Genomic DNA, 23,895 nt, shown 5'->3' with positions numbered 1-23,895 from the left:
TTAACCCAGTCTGCAGCTCTTGTATGATTTCTAACAGCTGTGACATGTTAATTTTAACTGGAATACATAACTACATCAGTCTGGAGTGGTAGTAAAATGTGTAACTGAAAATGTGAAAGGAAACCTCATGGGAATCACCTGTGACCTGAGTAAAAAAAAAAAAAGTCAACATAATCTCCCAAAATTCACAGACTATACTGCTTAGCATTCCATCATAGCTGGAGGCTGACTTTAGACTGCTGAAGCATACATTCAAGGTTGGGATCCACCTTCGGGAAAAGGTTATCAGCCCTCTGGGTGCAGAGAGATGCTCTGGTTTATATCACAGATGATTTAGTCTGAGGATAGTGCTTCCAGTTCAGCACCAACAGTGTACACCAAGTTGTGCTCATTTATCTGAGAGGTGAGAAGAACTCAATTACAACTAAAATGTCACACATATATATATATTTTCAAGCAGTTGATCGAAACTATATCCTCTAATTAAAACACATAGACCTTCAGCTGACAGACTTTGTCAGAACATAAGAAAACACATGAAAATGTGAACACAAAATCAAAAGGCATCTTGGGGGAGAAATACAGTTTTATTTGTGGTAAATGATAAAAGACAGAGTAAAACAAATTATTGCTTTTTGAACTTCTTACTACTGAGACAAGTGGAGAAAGAAAACCTGCATTTATATTACATAAAATGTGTGTTACTTAACAGCACATATGCAAGGAGTATGGATGGGTAAAGCATAACACACAGATCAATTATTAACAAAGATACATTTTTACTGTACATCTTTACAAAGACTCCCATCATCACAGTATGTGGAGGTAGTCTACAAAAAAAGTAAATGACTGGATATATCACTTGCATACTGTAGATTCAAGCAGATGGTTTTGGCTTTTTCACAATGAACTCAAGTGTGTTGGCTCCAACATTTCAGCAGGGGCCGGCTATACATTCATGACAGGAGTTAGTTGCAGCAGTGAGCTCTGTGGTCGAATGGTGCTGCTCTTTGACTGAAGTTTCTCCAAGTTTTGCAAAAAGCCTCTTCTCTTGAGACCTTCGAGAATGACAGTGTTGCTGGAGCCCAGACTGATGCGGGTCCTGTAGGGACAGAATACAACCACTTAACACACTGTCATCCTACTCCATCTTGCTTCCAACATACCCAGCTCCACAGTGTGTTCAATGCAAAAGAAGAAGGCTTTTCTTCCTTTTTGATTATAAAATGAGTTTTTAAGTGCTGCACAGCAATTACATGCAATTATCAGAAATGACTCCCTTCTGTCCAAACACTGGATGCTATAATAGGCCACAAGGTGTTTGTTCAGCTTTATTGCAATTTACCTTAAAAGAAGTCAAACACATTTTGGTATAGAGGCCAACCACAGACACGTAACCTTGAGGTTAACGAACATCAGTACAGTGTTTATTTTGCCCAAAGCCACTTCAGAAATGTAGGCCATTACAGTGTGGTGTGGGCTTGCAGTGGAAAGCCTATGTTAGCTCTTAGATTCAGGCTTCATGAGACATCCCTGATCTCAAAGTAAACTACCAATTTAAACAAAAATGACTTAATAAGACTTTATTACAGGTGTTTTTTAAAATGGAGTACTCACCGAGGAGAATCTATACCACTGTCTCCTGTGATGCTCTGGTTCTCTCCCATCTCCACCACTTCCCCGGCCTCTGGCCGTCTAGCTCCACCAAGCATGCGTTCAGGGATGCCCTTCTCATCAAGCTCATCCTCCTGCACTTCTTCCACATCAGCTGCCCAGTGAGCGGACTCGCCGTCGCCTTCATCGGCAGACTTTCTGACAGTCTCAGAGTCTGATTCCATCTCACTGGCCTGGCAGTAGTCAAATATGCTGCTGTTTGTCACTTCACATGCCTCTGGACGTTCCACAGCTAGGTTAGCTTCATGCAGTCTTTCCCCTTGGATGGGTGCATTTTGGGTACCTTCTGATCTAGTCCTCTGATCCTGGAGTCTCCAGCTGGTCTCACCGGTTCTTGTGGAGTTAAGGGAAGCTCTTATCTGAGCTGCAGGGGAAATTTGATCTCTCAGAGAGCTGTCCTTTGAATCTTGCTTGAAGGCAACTTGTGTTTGTTGGAAAGGGGTTTTATAATAGTAACTATGAGGTTTCTGATGTTGGATATGAGATTCATGATCATGGTTAACCCGCTGGTGACTGCGGTAATGTGCTATACCACTTTGATACTCATTTGCAGCATCAAGGATCTCCTCGACATTCAGACACAAGGAGCTGCAGGCGTCATCATCCTCAGGTCCAGCTGGTCTCTGATAGAGTCTGAAGTCGTCTTCTATAAAGCTATTTGTGTCTGTTATAGGGGAAGTGCTGTCAGGTGTCAGTTCTAGCTGCTCTCCATGGCTCATGGTGCTCTGCTCTCTGTTTGTCATAGGTCTTATCTCCTGCTGATCCTCAGGTGTAGCCACTGAATGCTCATCAGGCTTCTGAACATCATCCCTTTGTTGACTGGAGAGTCTGAGGGAATGTTTCCGCTGTAAAGAAGGCTTAGGCCAGGGCAGATTTGGGTCATATGAGTGATTTATGACAGGTTCATAGGGATGCGTAGGAGGAATGACATTGAAGTGGGAATATTGCTGGATGTTAGCCAGACTGTCATCTCTGCTTTGGCTCTCGGAGACTTTTTTGTATTCTTGAGCATCTGGATGTTTCCTGTTTTTAAATTCTCCCTCCCATCTCTCCTTGTTTTCTTCACTCTGATGTCGGATTTTGTCATCTATCCGGAGCGTGCTGCTCTCTGGATAGGCTGAGCTGTAGTCTAAAGGCAGTTCTCTGGCAGGCTTCTTGTCTGGTTGATCAGCTGAAAAGTCCCTTTCATGGGCACTGTCGTATCTGTCCTCAGATGAGGGGAGTTTAAGTGCATTCTCTCCATCTGCAGCCATCACTTTGGCCCGATGTGGGTCCCATGATTTGGAACGGTGACTTGCTCTTTCCTTCCTCCCTGGCCCACTGGCCTTGCCCTCTTTCACATCTCGCCTTCTGTGTTCTCTGGAGGTGAGAATTATGTTCTCAGCTTCTCTGACTGGATGAGTCTGGAAAGGGTTTTCAATGCGTTTTTTATAAAGAGATTTTCCCTCAACAGTTCCACCGTCTTCCACTTGATCAGGTGCATCAACTGGGATTTCCACTCTGAGACGAGTTGGAATCAAATCATTCCCTTCTGGATAATTGTCCACATCTATGTGGGCCTTGCTTTTAACCCTTTCTTTTTCCCTTTCCTTCTGCTTGTCTCTGGATGAATGGGCCCTCCTCTTGCCGTGAGATGGCTTCTGGGAAGACCTTTTCCCTCCCCCTGCTCTAGATGAGTGGTGATGTCTGTGTTTCGAAAACGTAAGGATGTCAGTAGACATTCCTTTGTCAACTCCCTTGTCATCTTTGTCCGGACCCCTATCCAACACCCTGTCTACGCCCCTTTCCCTCCTCTCTTCCAGGTTCTTCATTAGGACTGTGTGGCGTGTCAAGTTATCCACGGTCAGCTCAGGGTTGATGCGTTTGATGATAGCATGCTCCAGATCCCGCGGCAAGTTGTTCAAGTCATCTTCATCTCTAACGGGCCACTCTTCTGGGGGAAACTGGCCTGAAAATGATGCATACTCCTTCTTTGGCTTCTCCTTCTTAGCCCCATTCCTCCTGAACAAACTGAGGCCAAACTTCCTACCCAGTTTGTTGTCTTTACGAACAGTCGCATTAGTTGTGGCGGTTGTTTTGCTGATCTCACTCGCCTGACAATCTGCCGCTGTAGAGGTGGACTGATGCTGCACAGCGGGTTTGTGATCCGACGGCCGTGGCCACTTCAAGCTTTTGCCCGTGCATTCGCTTATTGAAACAGAAAGAGAATGCTGGTCTGGTACAGTAGAGGAGGGGACGGTGGCCGTTTCAGTCGTGGCAGCAACATTCGAGGAAGTTTGAAGAGAGCTGAAGCAGCTGCAACTCTTGCAATGGGCCACAGGGAGCGTGTGAGTACTCTCAGCACAGACATCATTGTTAAGAAGGTAAGTAATAGGAGGAGGCAAAGGAGGGTCATCTACTGAGCCTGAGGTCCACCAGTTCTTCTCCCGGACCATGTTGTTGGTGATGAAATAGGTCTGAGGAGTGACGATGAAGTAGCCTTCACCTGTATGGTAAATCTTGCGCTCCTTGATCAGAGTTCCAAGTGCATTGTAGAGGATGTCCTGAGTGGGAATGGTTATCCCTGCAACAGAAACACAGAAGAGTGTTAGGGACAATGTATATACTGTGATGGATATTTACAAATGTCCATCTTATTAAATAAATGTGAAAAGTTTAAATGTGTTACAGATTTTACAATGTCTGAACAGAGCCAGAGAGTCTTTATGTCTCTACATTCAGCCAATGCTTGCAGAGTTAATGCAGCTGACTGATGGGATTATCTTGTTATACAAACATACGAGGTGACTTTTGTTAGGACTGAATTTTTGCCATGTTTCGCCAAGAAAAGCCACGGCCATGCTTTCAAATTCTAAAATTTAATATTTAATTTGATGCCACAAAGATTTATTTTTATGTCAGCAAAACAACACAGTAACGTGAGCATGTATAAATGTTCCTTCACTTTGAAGTACCAGATTTAACTAAACAGTATTAATAACCGTATCTTAACATAAAGCAGATACAAATATGGGGCTATTATTATATACAGTATATAATATTTAAAGATTCATAAAATCCATGGACACCTTAACACAAGGCAAAACTAGAGGGAAAAAAAACTACATGAGGAAACAGATGGGATTCTGTAGTAGAGGTTAGTGCATGGACAGCAGAAACATCAATCCAGTCATTCATTCATTCATTTTCTAAACCGCTTAATCCAATTCAGGGTCGCGGGGAAGCTGGAGCCTATCCCAGCTGGCTTTGGGCGACAGGCAGGGTACACCCTGGACAGCTCGCCAGTCCATCGCAGGGATCATCCAAATCCACAGAATACTAATTTATCCACAATTGCAAATTAATAGTCTACATTGAAAACACTGCAGTGCTGATTAAGACTGAGTAACTGCAATCATAGTCTGGTTGATTCATATCCTAATATGGCCTAATGTGTTGCCTTGCTCAGAGACAAGAGGCAATAATCACCGGTGTCAGGATGTGTCTTTTTTTTAATTCCACAAAATTATCTTTTCCAATAATGGGAAGTAAAGAATTAATTAAGCGCTTAGCACACGGCACTTCTGTGAAAGCACTACTAGCATGCTACTACCATCAATGCTGTGTGTGTGTGTGTGTGTGTGTGTGTGTGTGTGTGTGTGTGTGTGTGTGTGTGTGTTTTTTTTAAAAGGAAAGTTTTGCTCATTTCAGCAAGACAATGCCAAACAACTTTCTGCACATATTGCAATATGGCTTTGTATTAAAACTCCACTGGCTCAACTATCCTGCTTACAGTTCAAGGCAATGCATGTTTAAGACATTTTATACATCATATAAAAAACAACTAATAAAATGGTCTTGAACTGAGAATGTTTTTAACAGTTCCCAACATGATAATAAGAAAATATATAATAGTTTATGTATTCAAAATAAACACATTTTTAAAGCAAATTCATATAACATGCTGTTTTTTTTTTTTTGGTTTTTTTTGTTGAATCATTTAAATAATTGACATTTCACACGCATTGCGACACCATTATTGGTGCATTTGTCAAAATATGAAAGCAGTCCTTTAGAAACCAGCTGAGGGAATATTTTCTGGATTACCTGGATGGGTTTTGCTCATGTAGTTAACAAGTGTGTCCTGGCTGACAGTAATTTGGGCAGAGTTCATATCAGAGATGACCGAGCACAGCACTTCAGCCAAGGGAATGAACTGGGACTGAGGAACGGAGGACATCTGCACCGGTGACAGATCACCTGAAACAAAAACACACACGTCAGCAGATGAATGAGTGAAACAGGTGGGCTTGCTTCAGAGGATAACAACACACCTAGGTCGGGGAGGTCTATCTCTGTGAAACAGCTCAAAGCACTGAAGCTGACATTCCTATCATGACCACCTTCTAAATCATGACCGTGGTGCTCTATTTATGTGAGCTATATGAACCATGTCTGACTGCTTTTGAAATTCCAGCAGTAGTGAGACAGACCACAGAATTCCATTACTCCCACAGAAATGACCACAGTTCTGCCTGCTGGGCAGATCAGATATCTTGCCCCCCATATCATACAGTCCCACATGTATAGGAGTGGTACTTACACAAGCATGTTAAAGAGAGTCAGAGAGGCACAGAGACAGTCTGGAGTATTTGTCTTTAAAAGTTATTCTGCATATGTGCAGCTGACATCAAAATCCCACAACTCTGCATGACTCCATCGACTGATGGCGTTTCATGGAGACCAGCTGTAGGAGCCCTTTAGACAGAAGAACCAAAGCTTTGAATTGTAAAAGTAAACTCTTTTAAACCCACTAGACATTTAAGAAACATTTCTCAGTTTGTAAAACAATCAACCTAAGCTTCACACATGGACAAACCAAACTGAAGCATGACGGCAGAAGTTACATTGCCTCAGGAAAAAATGGGTTGTTCCTGGCAAGGCCTGTTTTTGGGAAAGGACCAAAACTAAATGCTAAGGTTCACATGATATAGCTCATTTCCTGGCTGGCAAAGTTGAAAGTCTCTAATTTGGTCAAATGCTTATGTTGGTCAGAGACAAGAGGTAATAATAATACCATGGTAAAGATGTGCCTTTCCCCCCTTTTATTGGAGGGAACTAGTAGGTCACAACTAATACCTCCAGTTCAATCTGAAGGCTTAAACATTTGCATCCCACCAGGAATTTGTTTGGTTCAGAGGAAAAAAACTGTGCCCAAATAATGTTAGTTATTTGCTGTTTTAGAGACTTTGGTTGGTTAGTTTTTGTTATTAATAAACATTCAAATGTTACAGCTTAGTTGAAGATTAGTGATGGTTGGATTTAAATCCATCTCTGATGTAGTTGTGGTTATAATAAGAATGTGGGTTTCATTGCATTGGGAAGACATTTTGAAACCCAGAGTGATAATATAAAAGGGAAACAAAATGAAACAAGCCTTTTTTAAACACCTACTGTGTATTTGCATTGCAAAGTATAAATATTGATAATTTAACAATGTCTGCTTTTTTAAACTGATTCTTCACAGGCAAAGAGCACAAACAGTAATGTTTACCAGCGTGGAGGGAGTTTAGTAAAAGCACCAAAACAAACCAGAGTCTGCTCCCGATAAATGATTAGCATCTGGGCTGGGTTACCACAAACATAAACTTTCTTACAATGAATAGCCGACACAAGGGCATGCACATAACCTTACCCACAGGACTGGAAAATTGGTTTTAGTTAATCAGCTACACCGCATTAATAAAAGATGCATAATGAACGGGGGAAAAAATAGACAAATTTACATTTAAAAAACAATAAAATCAAGAATGCAATGGCAGGTTTATAAAACAAATACCATCTTTTTAAAATGTTACTTGAATGTAAAATTCTCACATACAAACAAATAATTAAATCCATCCAACCTGTTCATGTTGTTGACAGAAACGTTCTCCTCCATGTATTTCTGATTTTCTAGTGAAAACAGGTTATTTAGAAAACTTACAGTTCTGACAGGGACTATTTGTGTATCAGTGTGCTGCTGCAGATTTAGGCTTAAACATGTGGCAAGTCTGAGTGGCTGTGAGTGATTCTCCCATCAACCCCTGGGGCCCTCAACAAAAACATTGCCAAGCTCACACTTCATGCAAACTAAACATTTACAACCCTCACACTTGAACCACTTATGTCCAAGGCAGGAAAAATATACAGGAAAATAAAATTTGCCTCACTGTGAGGCATGACAGAGGACACACTGTGTTTACTGACAGATCCACTGTGGACAAATACTAGGGGTGTGTCAATATGCTTTTGTCCCAATTCGATTCAATTCCAATTTTTTTGGTGCTGAGTCAGTAAAAATTTTGATTCTCACAATTATGCTGATTTTTGTTGACTAAAACCCCCCCCCAAAAAAAAAAATTATATATATATATATATATATATATATATATATATATATATATATATATATATATATATATATATATATATATATATATATACACAACTTTTTTTGCTTGTCATTTTTCTTGAATTCAAGGAAAAAACAAAAGTAGCCAGACCATCATTCTGCTGCTATAATGCCCAAGACGACACGTAAAAAGATCAATAAAACCAATAAAAATGACAAAGGTTTTATAATGGATTATCTTTATTTATTTGGAAAAAAAATGTTTTTAAAAATCTATTTTATAATTGCAAAACCAAAAATAGTCAAGGAAAACTGGACATTTAGTACAAAAAGTGTCTCAGTGTTCCCAAAATGGTTACCTTCCATAATGAATACTAACTAGCTTTGAAACATTCAATGTGACAAAAAAAAAAGACAGCAGGGCTGCTTTCCTACCCGTGTATGAATCAAGCTACAAATGACTTTACATTCAATGCAAAATGAGTAGTGAGAAATATTTCAAGGTCAGTCAGTAAATAAATAAAAAGCTCACTGAGCTCATTTAAAGCTCATAAGACTTACAGACATGAGTATTTCTTTGTAAAACTGATCCCAGAGGTTGTAAAAGAAAAACATCTGTGTCCCCTCTGATGAGACAAGGCATTAAGCTGACTAAACCTTAGAGTGGATATCTCAATAGCAATCACCCTCAGCAGTGAATTAGTGCTGCTGACTTAGCTCCCCATCATTGTTATTAACTTCCTATAGGAATGCTTGGCAGCCTGTCTTCAGAGCAACCATTTATAATGACTGTCTGCAGACGTAAGGTCACAAAAGATGAGACAAGGCCAAAAGTAAAGTCTTTATTGCAAGCTCTGTTTTTGTAGAATATTAGCCTGGCTGTTGACATATTGTTACTAGAAACAAAAAAAAAAACCACACTAAATGGTTCATTTAAGCAAAAACAACATCCAATATTAAATTAATTATGGCTGGAATACAGACAAATAAGGACTCAGAAAAAAAAGCACCTGCAGCAGTTTACGTGTGGGAAAAAGTAATGGTAGGACGGAGCAGAACAAGGATTAGTGTTTATTGAGTCGAACATTAGCAGGCGTGACCGTCAGGGAGGATCACTGTGTAACTGTCTTCTCTCCAGGGGGAACGGGGCTCAGTGTTCCTGTAATCTAAGACTGGGATGCTGACATTACACCTATTGTCATACACAGCCTGAATACCCAGCTGGGTGCCATGGCAACAGAAACCTTGTACCACAAGCGGGGAAGCAGCAGCTAAAATAGAACCAGACTTATGTTGAGGTAAGTTATGGTCTCTGAGGAGTCAGATGTACTCAGCTTGTGAAAACTGTTGAGGAATAGGGTTAAATAACATCACCCTGACAGAGTGACCATAATGTCATCAAGGTTTGTGCACAAAAGTCCAAAGAAAGCCTGACTCACAAATTCAAGTTGTTTAAAAGATGTTTTGAAGACTGATAGATGGTCTAATATCTTTATAAATTTCCAGAGACTTTTCCAAAATCAGCAGAATGAAGCCAGTGTCTGAACACCACTGTGAAATTACATTATTCATTCATTTTCTTAACCGCTTAGTCCAAATAAGAGTCGCGGGGAGCTGGAGCATATCCCAGCAATCATCCAGTGAGAGTCGGCGTACACCCTGAACAGGTCACCAGTCCATTGCAAGACGCAATACTTTTAATGGATCCCTAAAACAATATGATCTGTTAACCCTGCATTTAAGTTTTATTACAGTCCTCTCTACTTAGATTGTTTTGAACAACTATTAACCCTTTCAAATGTGGGAAAACTTTTCTTTTTGGACAAACTTACCAATATTCAATTACTGAGCCAAGATTTGGCAAATATATGATGCAGTGTAGGATCCTTCCAAATGGGTAATAGGTTATTATTACATCATGCTGCGCTGCCTACTTGCCAAATCTAGTCAACATGTTATTCTAAAACCTATGATACCCTGTCAAAGATATAAATAAATTCTCATTCTCAGATTACATGACCTCCAAAACTCCATGACATATTTCAGTCAGATAAATCGATCTTAACACTGAATTTCAAATAAATGAGTTCAAACTTATTTTACTGTAATTCACTTGACTTAAACCATGAATTTCTCCTCATGTTGTAAACCCTTCCAGGCAAGTATGAACTGCTGCCTGGGGGATACAGTGAAAAATGCCTGTAGCTGACTATTCACATTGTAGACATGATTGACAGATACCTTCCCTCCTCTTTCTCTGCTGAGATCTTTAAGGCTGCTGTGCTGAAACTGATCAATGCCACATGCATTCACACAGCTGGGTTGTTCAGCAGGCCTCGGAGCCGCATGAGTCCCATTTCAAATGTGAGTGCATTACCTTCAGTGTCCTGAAAAGAAATTTTAAAAAAACAAAACTCACACTCCAAACTGTATTGTGTATAATGTTGATCCATAAGCTGGACTAACGCAGGCATCAGGCTAAGTGATCTGGACCAAAAACAAATGAGATAACCTACCTGAACCTGACAAAAAGATATATTTTAATTCCTGTATTTTAGGTTGGGTTTTTTTGTTTTTTCTTTTTACTTCTCAATCAATTATTGAACAATATAGCAAAACTTAGCAGCTAACTGAAGCTTAGTCTGATCACATGACATGATCGCATGACAAACAAACTCACGCATATTCAAAGACATTGTAAACTACTTGGCGGTCAGTCTTCATATTTTACTTTACGTTTTGGTAAAAAGTACAGCAACTGAGTGTTAATTTCAAGCATTGCCAACTTGGTAACAGAAAACAAAAAGCATAAATATGAACAAAATGCATGCTCAGGTAGATTATTGTGTGGGATTTACTGAAGTGATGTTTCCCTTGAATTTTTAATGTCATAAGATTGATATTTGTGTTTGTTTGTTTTTTTTTTTATCTATAATGCTGGGGAAACTTGCTTTCGTAAGCAAATTAAATGTTATGAATGTTTACATGTGTGATGTCCTCTACTAAAAGCCAGCATATGACCCAGAAATGAGATGGAAATTTTTGTTTGAGAAATCTTGCTTGTGTTTAAGTTGGTAATTTTTAAATAAATACTTAAAAAATTGCCAGTAAGATCTGAGAATTTCCGCTGCTTCATAAAAACTCAGAGGTCGTTCCCCAATTTTTGTTCTGAAGTTTTTGCTGTTAGTTTCAGATTCTCTACCTGAAAAGGTTACAGTTAATAAACGTGTTAGAAAAAGAGGTTTTCACCTAATACAGCAGCACATTCAGAGAAAATGTGTGCTTTCCATCAGAACCATAAAACTAACTTATTAACTATTATTACTATAATTAATATACTGTTAATATATTATTAAATAATATACTATTAATGGTTATTACTAACCATTCCATCAAAAACTAAAGAATAAAGCAGATTAAGTGACACAGAGCTAAATGCCAATTAAACACTTTCATATTGTACTGTTGCATTAACAACTGTTATTTTCTTCACACTATAACTATTATGCATTTATCTGCTTTATTTTATCCTTTTCTGTTTTTATTTCATTTCTTATATTTTCTCCAGCTTCCCACTACCCTGAATTGGACTAAGCAGTTAAGAAAATGGATGGATGGATATTTCCTATGACCCAGAGATGTCACCCACTGGTTTGTTAACTGCCTTGTGAAAGCCTCAAATTTCCCATTTGGCCATTGCAGTGTCTCATCAGTCAGGCCAAAGACACTGCAATGACTTGTGGAAAAAAAAGTCATTTACTCTGGGAAAACTTCACACATGAGAACATACTGGAGCTGGAGGTGTTTTAGAACCAGCACTTTGCAGCTTTATTGCCCTTCCTCACTGGTTTTATGTACCCATAACTACATCTATCTTTTACAGAAAGCCAGTTGTGTTTACAAGGATCACATAAACGCTACACACACTGCAGATCTATGAAATAAAAATGCCTGCACAACCTGCGGCTGGATGGAGTCCCTGGCCTCTCACCATCGTGCCAGCGCAGGTAAAAACGTAACTGCAATACCAGGTCTGTTTCGGCTAATCCTCACTCGCAAGACACATACTCTCAAACACACACCACCTAATCTTATCTTATCGTCTAATCTCCTGGACTCCACTTAGCAAACAACCTAATCTTCTCTCTCGCTCATTAAGAACACACTGCGCGGCATTCAGCATGGTCAACTGCATAGTCCCTCCTCGTCTCCTGTTGACTGGGGCCTTGTGAGCGCAATGCTTCAGTGCAACTGAAAGTTGGACACAGAAAATTTACCTCTCCAGTGAAACAATGTCAAACATTCATACAGTCAGATTTAGTATAATGGGAGTAGAGGCTATTTGTAATTTATGTCCCGAGTCCCTCCCAGTCCCACAACCACTTTGTTTTAAGCATTTTGGACTAGCCTTACTCCACCCTCCTCTTATATGTGTATATGTGTGTGAGTGAGTGCATCACGCATTTTTTTCAAAGTGTTTTACGAGTTTGTGTCTTTCACTCCCATAGACTACACAGATGTGGGCGTTGCAGTTAAATGGTCCAATAAACTGGGTGAAAAGATCCCTTCAGAAAGCAATAAGAGCCCAAATGTCTCAACAACCAGACCAACACTGCTGCTTGTCCTCCCACTCTGAAAGCGCCTTTGGTATATTACAAATAAAAATTGCAAAAATATTTGTTGCTGCATGCTTTTTATACATGACAGAGTGTTCAAAACCCATCAAGAAGCAATAAAACACCAAGTTTACTTGATTTAACAGCTTTATTGATTGATTTCTAACAAGTATTTAAACTGACTCATCGATGCCTCAGCATCTCAGTGTGTGAGTGTTTAAATATTAAGTGAGGCAGTGAGGTGGGATGAGAAGAGCAAAGTTTGGACTATGTCCTCTTCTCAGTCAGCACTCAGATGGATGTGTTGATCCTCACAGCTTTTATCAGGCTATGAACACTAACTTCTGTATTCTGCATTTCAATGTAAACATCCGAGGAGCAGATAAGACAAAGAAATCCATGACAAAAGAGCATTCATCAACTAAATCTGAGCAATGAATAGAAATGCAGGCCGGGTTTGTGTTGACTCTCGTCACCATAGAAACCTTTGCTGTGGCAGTGACCTGCCACATGCAGTACAAAGCCAAAGAAAAAGACAAAACAGCAGCAGAAGTTTATTTTGGGTATCCATGAACCAGCTTTTTGAGAGTCGCTTTGCCAAGCCAGGCTTTTTTGACTTCTAATCTATGCTGGCAAGAATGTATAAAGAGGCTGTGAGTCGACGACGCTCCTCAAAGTGACATTCACAGAGTTTCAGACATCTTCCCTCACACAGTTGTTTACTACAAACTATGCACAATCCCTGCAGTTGTAAATAAAGTTTTATGCCATCAGAGTTGAAGTTTTAACATTTTTTTTGCAATCCAGGTCAATAAGCAGTTGCAGAATCCTGTTACCCCGACCAAGTGTTTAACAGAAGACCTGTGGCAGGACTGTGATTTGTCTCATAGAAATCCTGACTGGCTTGTTGTAACATGATACCAATACATGCCAATGCCAAGAGACACATTAGTAGAACAATATTCTCCCATCTTTTTCCTTCAAACCTCCTTACATTTAATGGACCACACCCCATATCTGGTTCTTGTCTGCTTTTATGGACCCAACCATTTCCCTGGAGTCTGCTATAACTCTTCAGCAGTGGCTTTTATTTGTTCTGTGTTCTTGCTTTGACATTTCTTGTGGAATGCTAAAATGTCTACAACTGCATGGTGTCTTTCTATGGCTGTGCTCAAAACACTGTGTTTCTCATTCATCTGCATCCAGTTATAGGATGTCTGAAGTCACATCTTGTATTTCATCTGAACATTAGATAATTAAGTGGAAAAATACTAAACAAAATAATGTTGGATCAAGTGTGCTTTTTCCAGAAAAAAGTCCACATAGGTTAATTTTCAGCTTTTCGAGTAAATTACCTGACAAGATTGATCAGGATTATATCTTTAAACTTAGCAAAATGTATTCAGTCACAGAAGAAATACTTTTTAATACTTAAGTTAAGCTATGGAGTGTAGTTACAAATGAAGCAAATAAAAGTTGTGGATGATTCATCAATGACTGCTGTTAAGGTTGATTTGAAAGAGTAAGCTTGTCAGCCTGGACTGAAAAACAAATGGATAAACTGATACTGGACCACTTTTAAGCTACTTTTAAAGCAGTGGTAGGTAACCTTACTCAGAGACTTTTTTTTTTTTTTACTCTGGGTGAAGTTCCTCATCCTGATAGTAGTCTATACACTTTGTAATCATGAACAATAAGAAATATAGTTCGACCCCTGAGTTTACTGTAAATCTGTAAAAACTCTGGTCAATCAAAACATTCAAGCCAAATGGAAGTTGTTTATTTCTTATATTTTGTAAGCTTCTTCTCCCCCTCCTGCAGTGCATACCCGATAGCCACACCCTGGATATAAATAGCGTGTTAAGATGAAAATACAAAAAGTAGTGAAGAAGAAGGCAAACATGGCTGAGAAAATGCAGGAAGGGTTTCACCGACCCGGCTCAGTTTATTTGCCTCCTCCTGGTAAACAGCCGAGAAAGAGAAAATCATTGGTGGAAATAAATGCGAATAAAGAAGCCTTCGATCACACAAAACCAGAGGGGGAGGAGCCAAGACAGGGTGCAACTTTCACATCTTGCTAGCTCCCCAACCTTACCTACCCCAGCTTTAACTCAGAGGTATTGATAACACAGGCAGGATATAGAAAATTTAATTCAAGAAAAAGAGAAAGGAAAAGAAAAAGAAAAAAGAAAAGAAAGATGGATTTGTGGGAAGAGGTTCTGCTGACCCGTCTTGCTGACTTCTCTTTCAAGTAAATTGTGGTTTGCTGATGTTTTACAGCTACAAATGCAGGAAATCCTACCCTGTTCCTAAAGGAAGCCCCATGAATAACTGTCTGCAGTCACAGGGGAATATTTTGTCTGTTTGTCTCTAATCCAACTGGCTTTGTCCCAAAACACACCCAGGACCATCTCTGCCTCTATCTTAAGGTAGTGTTGGACAAAAATCTACACAGTGCTGCTCAGGCTGATAATCCTTTACCAGGGACTGCTTATGTCACTGATTAACTAATGTTGATCAGCTTGTTAGGCTCTAATCCACCAGTGCATTACTGTTCTGTCTCATATTAGAGAGGTAAGTGTCCCATGTGCTGAATCTTTGTCATGTATAACATGTCATTTGGTCTAAAAGCAATGACAGGAACATCTGCTTTGAGGAGCAACCTTGGTGAGGTAATCATGCTGAAAAGCAACGTTCCCAAAACAATGATTGTTTGGTACATTTCTCTACTATGTACAACATCAACTGATTCACATAAAGGGGAGGAGTGCGAGCCTAAACTGGACATGCGAGATGAACACCGAGATGGCACAGCATGAAAACCATCATTCATCAGCAGCTGATAGGAATACAGCAGTAAGTCTTTACCGTAGTTATATTCACTTATGCCAGTGCAAATGTGACCAGATGCAGGGTCAACTTTTAATCTGGAATGGACCTTAAATATGGAAATATGTGTTATGGTCATTCTACTAATGTTCTCTATGAGTACTCTACTTTCCCAACGCATGTATGTTAGGTTTATTGGTGACTGTGTGTCTGTGTTTACCAGGGTGCATTGTCCAGGGTGTACCCTGCCTCTCACCTGCTAATTGCCAGCATAGGCTCCAGGTCCCCTGAGAGAATTGGAATAAAGGGTATAGAAAATGACTGAATGGTCATACCAATCTTTGTTCCAGATCTTTCTTTGGAAAGAAGGAAAATCTGCAACAAAAACCAGGTTTTGTGATGGTATGATGGAGTAGTACCATCATCTGCAGAGGAAAGTCACAAGTTTTTGATGGCAACATTAATATAAAAAAGACATTTCAAAACTTTTACACTCCATCCCTTGGTATTATCAATACCAATGTATCTTTCAGGTGTCATCAGTAGGAAAAACGTGATAGAGTAGCTTTACTGTCCCAAAAGTTTTCTAAGTCATAAACACATGTACATCAGAAAATTAAACAAAGATGACTAAAATACCTCTTATAAAATAAAAGTAAATCACTTTGTCTTTTATTATTTGGACACCAAGCATTCAGCACCATTTAAACGTTTTCACATTTGGGGTTGCAGTTGGGGAGTGGACCCCTAGTGGTTACAGAAACGTCTCAAGTAACAGAGGTAAACCACTGTGGGCCCCTGAGGAAGGCCTCCCAAATACCCAGGTGCCAGAAAAATGACAGCCCACTGCTCTAAAGCCAAATAGTGATGGGTTAGAAGAAGATGACTAATTTCAGTGTGTTTCATAAGCGAAGTACTGACAAATCAAGATTTCTTCTCTTCTTATCAGAGGTACCTCAAGCCTGACACTGAAGGAAGAACTTTTGGTTTACACAATGTAACACTTCTCTGCGGACACCTCAATATCCAAACACTGACGTGTGCAATCTGTATGGGTTTCAACCAGCCATTAATAAAGAATGCTGGTCATTTGTTGCAGATGATACCCATTTCCTCCTGTTTAACACAGCACAGCACCTGTCCAGTATATGCCGTGTTATTCATCATATTTTTAATGGCTTACAACTGGTCCACACACAGCTCTGCATGGCTGTTAAAAGCATGTTTTTCCTAGTGAAATACAATAATACAGAAAATGACTATAACAGAACCAACGTTAGCATGACTTAATCAATCCTCAATCAAGCAAAGAAAACATCCTGTGTGGAAAAATAGAGTAACAATAATATAAAATTTAATGTAGAATAGTCTGATTTCTGTGTCAAGAATTTGTCTAACATGACAGTGAGTATAGAGAAGTCCCATGAGCGAAACCCAAGCGGCTGCTGACAGGGTGCGTAAGCTGAAGGATAAAGAGGAAACTCCTCAGTTGTTATTTTTGGCATAGATCCACCCCAGTGTTACAGCTGGAGTCCAGGATTTGGGTCCATGCAGAACCCGGTATGCCAGAATCACACTGGCCAAAGAATTTGGTTAAAAAAATTATCTGCTGTTTGTAGGCTTGCATGCACATGCTTAATTTTGACATATTTATAAGCCTAAAGGGTAATTTTTGCTAATCAATATAAATGTTTTGTCACATTTGGGTATCAGCTGGGTAAAAGCTATATTTCATAAGCCAGGAAATAAAGTTAAAAAATTAGACACAATGTTACTGGGCCATGAAAGATGATGGAAATATTACACTGTTGCATGATTGTGCATTGAGTATGTTATACTGTCACTGTCAACTATTGTTGCAGGGGTAGTTCAGATGACAGTCTCATGAAACAAAACTCTGTTCTACTGTTGTATACACTTCAGAACTTTATGCTCCAGCTCAGGGCATCACATGACAGCTGTGTTTTTCTTCACAACACTGCATTACATGCCACTGTTTCATGGACGGAAACAAGAACAACAAAAAAGGAAAAAGTGACAGAGCAAACTGGAAGAGTCAGCACTGGACTGACTTTTACTGACTTCAGAGACCTCAGAGTAGAAACAGTATGCAAAACGGACGCCTAATTGGACTTCATTACGGGGCGTCGATATCCGTCAAAGTTCAATGGTGTCACTTTAAAGTGGCCTTATGTTCTTAAACACTAACTTTAACGCAACCTGCCTCCTTTCCGCTTCTTCCGAATACCAGAAAAGCCTCATTGGAAGTAGAGCAGAAGTAGATTTTAAGAGATAACAGGTCATTCATTCATTTTTCAAACCGCTTAGTCCAAGTAAGGGTCGTGGGAGATAACAGGTATAAACCATGAATAATAAGAGTGAACTAGTGGTTAAATGGCTGAAAGAAACAACTAAAAGTGTACAGTTAGGAGGGAACGACCTGAAACCTTTGCCAAGTGAGGGAGGAACACCTGGATACTGTATTGATGGATGTTGCTCTGTTTCCTGTAGGAAAAACCCTCTGAAGCTAAATGACTTCAGGGCGGCTTGTTAGCAACAAGGTTGTAGCCTTTGACCCCTACTGCTTAGTTAGGACAGGGTGGGCCATTTATAGCCGGTAGGACCTGGCAAGGGAGTGTCATGGTTAATAAGCTGACATCTGGAAGAGTTATGACCATTAGTGGAGCCCTTTGAGACTTTGACAAAACCCCCTCATGAAAGACAACACCCCTTGAGTGAAAATACAACGCTTTCAAGTGAAAAGTAAAGAGCAGAAATGAGACTTGCTGAGCTACGAGTTCAGGAAATGATCTAAAGAGTAAATGAGGCATTTCAAGAATGCTTCGCTACCTCACATGGTATGGCAAGTTAAATGAAACATACAGTTTAAAAAGGAAAGTCAGCTTGAAAAAGCGCAGCATAGTCACGACCCGCTGCCTAAAATCCACCCAGAGAGAGGCGAGTGATTTGACCCAGCAGTGTTTTTCAGTGGCGAAAGTGAGAGGACTCACTTAGGTCCATGTTCAGGAAGAATGAGGGCATTTTAGAGAGGATGGCTGTAGGCAGGGTACAGGACACCTCATTACACCAATGAGCTGACTGCATATAAATGTTTCACCTCATGGATCCATGCTCATCCTGCAACAGACACAATAGCAAAGCTCTAAATAATACAAAAGGTCTCTGGTTTCCAATGGAGAACATGAGTGGTTCTACAATAAGAGTGCAAAGTCAAGCCGAGAGTAATGACAAGTGCAAATAAATATATATTTATAACATGACATACTGGTATAGTTTGAAAGCCGCCATAGACCCTGCCCTGGCATCACAATGCAAGCAGAGAAGTCCAGGAATCTCCCTCCAGCTCCTTCCAAGGGGATTACCAGCTGGTGTAGATAATCTCCCCACCAAGTCCTGGGTCAACCCCTGTTCCCCTGCCCAGCTGGCCATGCCAAATAAACCTCTACAGAGCAGCATCCTGTTAAATCTCCCAACCCGATCAACTAGCTTACAATGAGGAGGTCTATTATGTTCTTTCCAGCTTTGCGAACTTCTCACCCTGACCTTACAGAGAATGCTCAGCCACCCCACAGAGAAGAATAATTTAAACCACTTGCATTTTATGGTTGTGTATTTTTTGGGAAACAGATGATGTGGAGGAGTTCAGTAACTCTGGGTTTTAAAAAATAATTTTGTGAAGGTTACTCTTGCCGAAACACAAAACTACAAACAGTAATATTCACAAATCTTAATCGGTATTCTCATTGATTTAATCCAGACAGAATCAGATTTTATCTCTTGCCTCAAGACCATACAAATCTATATAAATACAGCATAACTCAAGCTGCCGTGTTAACATACACTTATCAAAGTGTGTAAACCGTGTCACATAACTCTGCAAAAAATGAACAAGCTCATTTCCCAAGGACGTGCGCTGATTACTGCACATAAACCATCAATTCTGGATTAGTCCACTAAAACAAAATCACCAATTATTTGGACTTATTCATACACATTTGTTTGGATTCTGGGTTGTTTATGTATATGTTGTCAAAAGAGCATGAAAATATCATTAACAAAGCCGAATCACTCAGAAGATTGAAGATGCTAAATCTACAAAAACAATTCTCCTTTGTGACTGTTTCCATAAACTTTGTTTTTGTTTTTTTGTTTTTTTACTTCCAGCAGTAATTCCAAATGTTGATTGTCAATAAATACATCAACTAAAACAGATTATTCAGAGTACAGTTCTATCAGCACAATGGCCGCTGACTCTGATTCGGTCTTGCTGACATGATTCTGAGGCCGGATGAAGAGATAAGTAAATGTAGAAGAATGAGAAACACCCTGCAGACATTCAGGATTAGAGGCAGAGAGGTCATTCCCAGTACCAGTGGGGCCCATTCCCACAATGATAACAACCAACCCTGCTCATGCTTACTCCTCACTCTGTTTACCTCACTACAAACTATTAACCCTCCCTATCTACTCAACACCTCCTGTCCGGCCTCAGGAGAGGTGGATGATAAGGCCGCAGACTCAGACTCGGGCTATTAGCTCTGATAAGCAGACTGGAGAACGAAAGCGCCGGCTTGTTTGCCGTGCCTTCTCCATCTCTTCGGTTTCCTCTACATCATCAACCAACTTTGGCCACATCTGGTTAGTTTCAAGTTAACATATCCTGAATTAACCACTTAACTCGCAGCAGACCGCGCCTCAACCTTCCTCCGTCCTGGGAAAGGAAATATGGCTGTTTGAAATTCACTGTAGCCCATAACTCATAATATTTCTGCTTTCCAGCTTACGTATTCATATCAGGACAATGTCAAGGCCTTCAGTCCATGCCTGCCATCAGTCTGGGAGTCTGACTTCCACAGCGCCTCTCTGGCCATGAATCAGGGGAAGGACATCAATCCTGGTAACAGAAAAGCGTCTGCGGTCGGCAGCCGGTTGCTTAGTGATTTACTGTTGACCGATTCTCAGTGAGAAGGCCGTAAACCAGGCTCTGACAGCCTGTCGGCTCTGATTTCCATACAAATTGCTGTGGTGTGAGGTGAAAGATCTGTTGAGGAGAACAAGTTGGTGACATGTACACACACAGAAATGTTTGCTCCCAAGTTTCTGGTGTGAAGCTTTAACAAGATCAGGTTGAAATATTGATCCCTGCCTTGTATCCTGTGAACTTTCTGCATGTCTGCGTACACCACCGTGGCCCATCCCACGCATAGTGATAAATCAGCATCACCTTTGGCCCATATGGTGTTTATTTGTGTGCTGAGTCAAAGCTTAGAGCCACAAACTGTCTCACAGCAGGATGGCATGTCAACCTCTATCCCCCACCACCACCTCTGTCCCTCCATGCCCTCCCGGGGTCTCCCACTGTGTGGTCTCTTCCTCTCATTCACATTCCTCCACTTACTTGTCTGTGCTTCAATCTGGCAGAGCTGTGAGACTGGCAAGGAGTCAGCAGGTAGACGTGGGAAAAAAAGGGAAGAAAGAAAACACACGAAGCTGAGGCGAGGCGGCTGCACCAAATGACAACTCGGCAACCAAAAGCTTTCTGGAACTTTAATCACCTAAGATCTCATTTTATTCACTTACATTCTGCAGAACAAGTGCATAAACATGCACAGCCCGAAGATTTAAAGTGGGGAAAAGGATCAGAAAGATCATGCAAATTTAATAGGAATACAGTCATTAGGTCTAAACCCACATGAGGTTGTCATTTTCTCCGGCGAATGGCGATGTCAGACATTTACAACCCATGAGATCATGCTATAGGAAGGAGCAGAGAGGTTTCCATTCCAGCTCCATTCTTTCTGCACAGCTATATGCTGCTCGAAAACACAGCCAGAGAAGGGGAGCAATTACAAGTAATTACGTGGAGATCTGCAAGCAAACAGTGGTAAACACACCACTGTGTCGACATCAAAGGAAGGCCTAGAGGTCAAGCAGTTATCACACATTGGAGCTTTAAGAAACAAATTCTTGTTAGAAGCAGTAAAAATAATTTCACATTAGAAATTGTATTTATAAAAGCAGGGGATAAGGAAACCCCCATCAGTCATGCAGGTATCCCCTCATGGTTTGCTTCGCAAAGACACTACCTTGCAATACCCAACCGAAATGACTGTCATGCTTTTCAAACCAGCTGTTCTGACATCCATGAAATGACCATGCTTGTTACTAAAGTAAGTCTTAGCCATCTGATTGAACTTGTTTGCAGTTGGTCCAATGAAAAGGAGAGGAAAGAGCCCCATCTGCCAGCTCTGTAGATTGACTTTAAAACTTGAACATATTTATATTAATAACCTCAAACAAAACTGGAGCTCTCCACTGAGTCCTCTTCCTTCCAGTGCCTGATCAAGATGCTCCTCTGGTGTTTCTAGCAGATGTTTTGAGCTGCAGATGAGTGACCACCTCCCAATGCATGAGAATAAATCTCCACTGTATGATTGCTGAGCTTACATACCGACAGCTTTAATGATGAACCCCTTTGGTGACCTCAGAGCCCTGCGCATCCACGCTTCTCTCAGCACCTCCAGGTTGTTTGCGTTCCCTTGAATGAAAAGCACCAAGTTTTCCATCCATCCTTGAAAGTAAACTTCAGCCATGGCTTTAACGAGCCTCTTATTCCAGAAACTGCGCAGGTTTTGCGCTTTGAAGTCCGCAAAAATCTCCTGACCACTTGCAGTGTTGGCGTTGAGGTTCCCTCCGCCGGCGCGGAAACTGTCGTCGTCCGGGCTGAAGACCACCGCCAGAGAGGCGGCGGAGAGCTGGACGAGCCGCTGCTGGTGAGACATCTTCTACGGCACCTTTATGGAGCCAAAAGGCGAACAACCATTGCTCGAAATAAACGCGCTCTTGTTAAAATTGCGGGTTTCCCGTTATGAAACTCCAAAGGATCGCGGCGCATTCCTCCAGTGTGCGTCTGAACGGCGCAAGCGAGGCGCAGGAAGCGGACGGCTGGTTTGTGTCGGCTCCCAGGGAGACGAGTGACGGTGGCAGAGGAGGAGGAGGAGGAGGAGGAGGCGGCTCTCATCAGGCTGCTGCTGGGAACACACAGGTGGACCTCCCACCGACCACTCACAGGTGTGTGTTTGTGTGTGTTGTCAGGTTATTCCCAACCACTCATTAATAACCTAATGTCAAGGCGCAAAACACCAATAATCAAAGATTTTCTAATCTATGCAGAGTTTATCTGGTGGGTTGGGAGCCAATGCTCTGCTCTGGGGCACTTCAGCAATCCAAACAAGTGAAATGAACCATCACACGGTTTCATTTTCTGCTTTGCCATAAACATTTGATCCCAGTTCTTTAAGGCGAGGAAATAGTTTAATATAAAAGTGTTTTAAAGCATTTTGCGTTAAAGCAGGAGGAATATTTGGGTTTATTGGGTTACTTTGGCTTAATTGGGTCCTGGCAAAACTTAACTGGCCCAGGTTTGACACAGAGGTCATGATCTGGGCTAACTTTGGTTACAGCATGGATTGTGTATAATAATAATAATAATAATCCAGGTATAACAATAATAATAATAATAATAATAATAATAATAATAATAATAATAATAATAACAGCTTCATAGATAGGTAATAACTGACAGTTGGCCACCTTTCCCAAACTTTATTCTGCTGCAGAGTTTTCCTTCCTGTTAAAAGTGTCGTTTTCCCTTCTTTTTATTTTCAGATATTCTTAGCTATCTAATGTTTTCTTTAGCCTTTCTTTTTTATTATCTATCCATCCATTGTCTTCACCGCTTAGTCCAATTCAAGGTCGCAGGAAGCTGGATTCTATCCCAGCAATCATTGGGTGAGAGGCAGGGAACACCCTGGACAGCTCACCAGTTCATAACAGAGCCCAGTTTTTTAATAATAACATAACTGAGTAAAAATTGGATTAATATGATCATATAGTTGCTTTAGCTGGTTTATAATTAGATAACAGTGAACTGGACTGAAATGGACTGTGTCTGAACAAATGCCTTAGATGACTCTCTTGTGACTCAGTGAAAAACAAATAAAGCTGAGTTGAACAGAGCTCATGTTGAGACGGCTCAAAAGCCCAATGAAAATGGGAATTTGGGCAAAGCGTGATAAATATTAGGCTAAACTTCAGAAGCCCCACTCATTTTGTGTCAATGCTGATCATGCCAGACCAAGTACAGGCCACAAAAGTGGAAAAAAAAATACAGTAAAACCTATTTCCTGCATAGAATATGACATCTGCCTGAATGATCCAACTGTATAGAGACTGCAGCCAAAAGAAATGAAAGTGTAAAGATTTTGTTGAGTGATTTAGAATTCATTCATACAAGATTTGTGTGTTCCCATCCTCAAGAGAAGTTGCAGCCGCACATAAATCACTTACCACTAATGCCAGAGCCAATTGGTTAATGTGGCG

General features: G+C 40.6%; 1 protein-coding gene across 1 annotated transcript; it reads right to left on the bottom strand.

The window, feature by feature from the left end:
- Window positions 1–948: 948 nt before the first annotated feature.
- stox1 (storkhead box 1) lies at window positions 949–22,295 on the bottom strand (the record flags this gene model as incomplete). Its single annotated transcript, XM_079248988.1, has 4 exons — window positions 949–1,102; window positions 1,618–4,237; window positions 5,761–5,913; window positions 21,965–22,295. 4 exons carry the CDS (start codon window positions 22,293–22,295, stop codon window positions 949–951), a joined length of 3,258 nt encoding a protein of 1,085 aa, XP_079105114.1.
- Between the last annotated feature and the right edge of the window lie 1,600 nt (window positions 22,296–23,895).

This window comes from Telmatherina bonti (assembly GCF_933228915.1).
Source record: "Telmatherina bonti genome assembly, chromosome: 11".
NCBI classification, from domain to species: domain Eukaryota; kingdom Metazoa; phylum Chordata; class Actinopteri; order Atheriniformes; family Telmatherinidae; genus Telmatherina; species Telmatherina bonti.
This window is presented reverse-complemented; position numbering and strand designations above follow the sequence as displayed.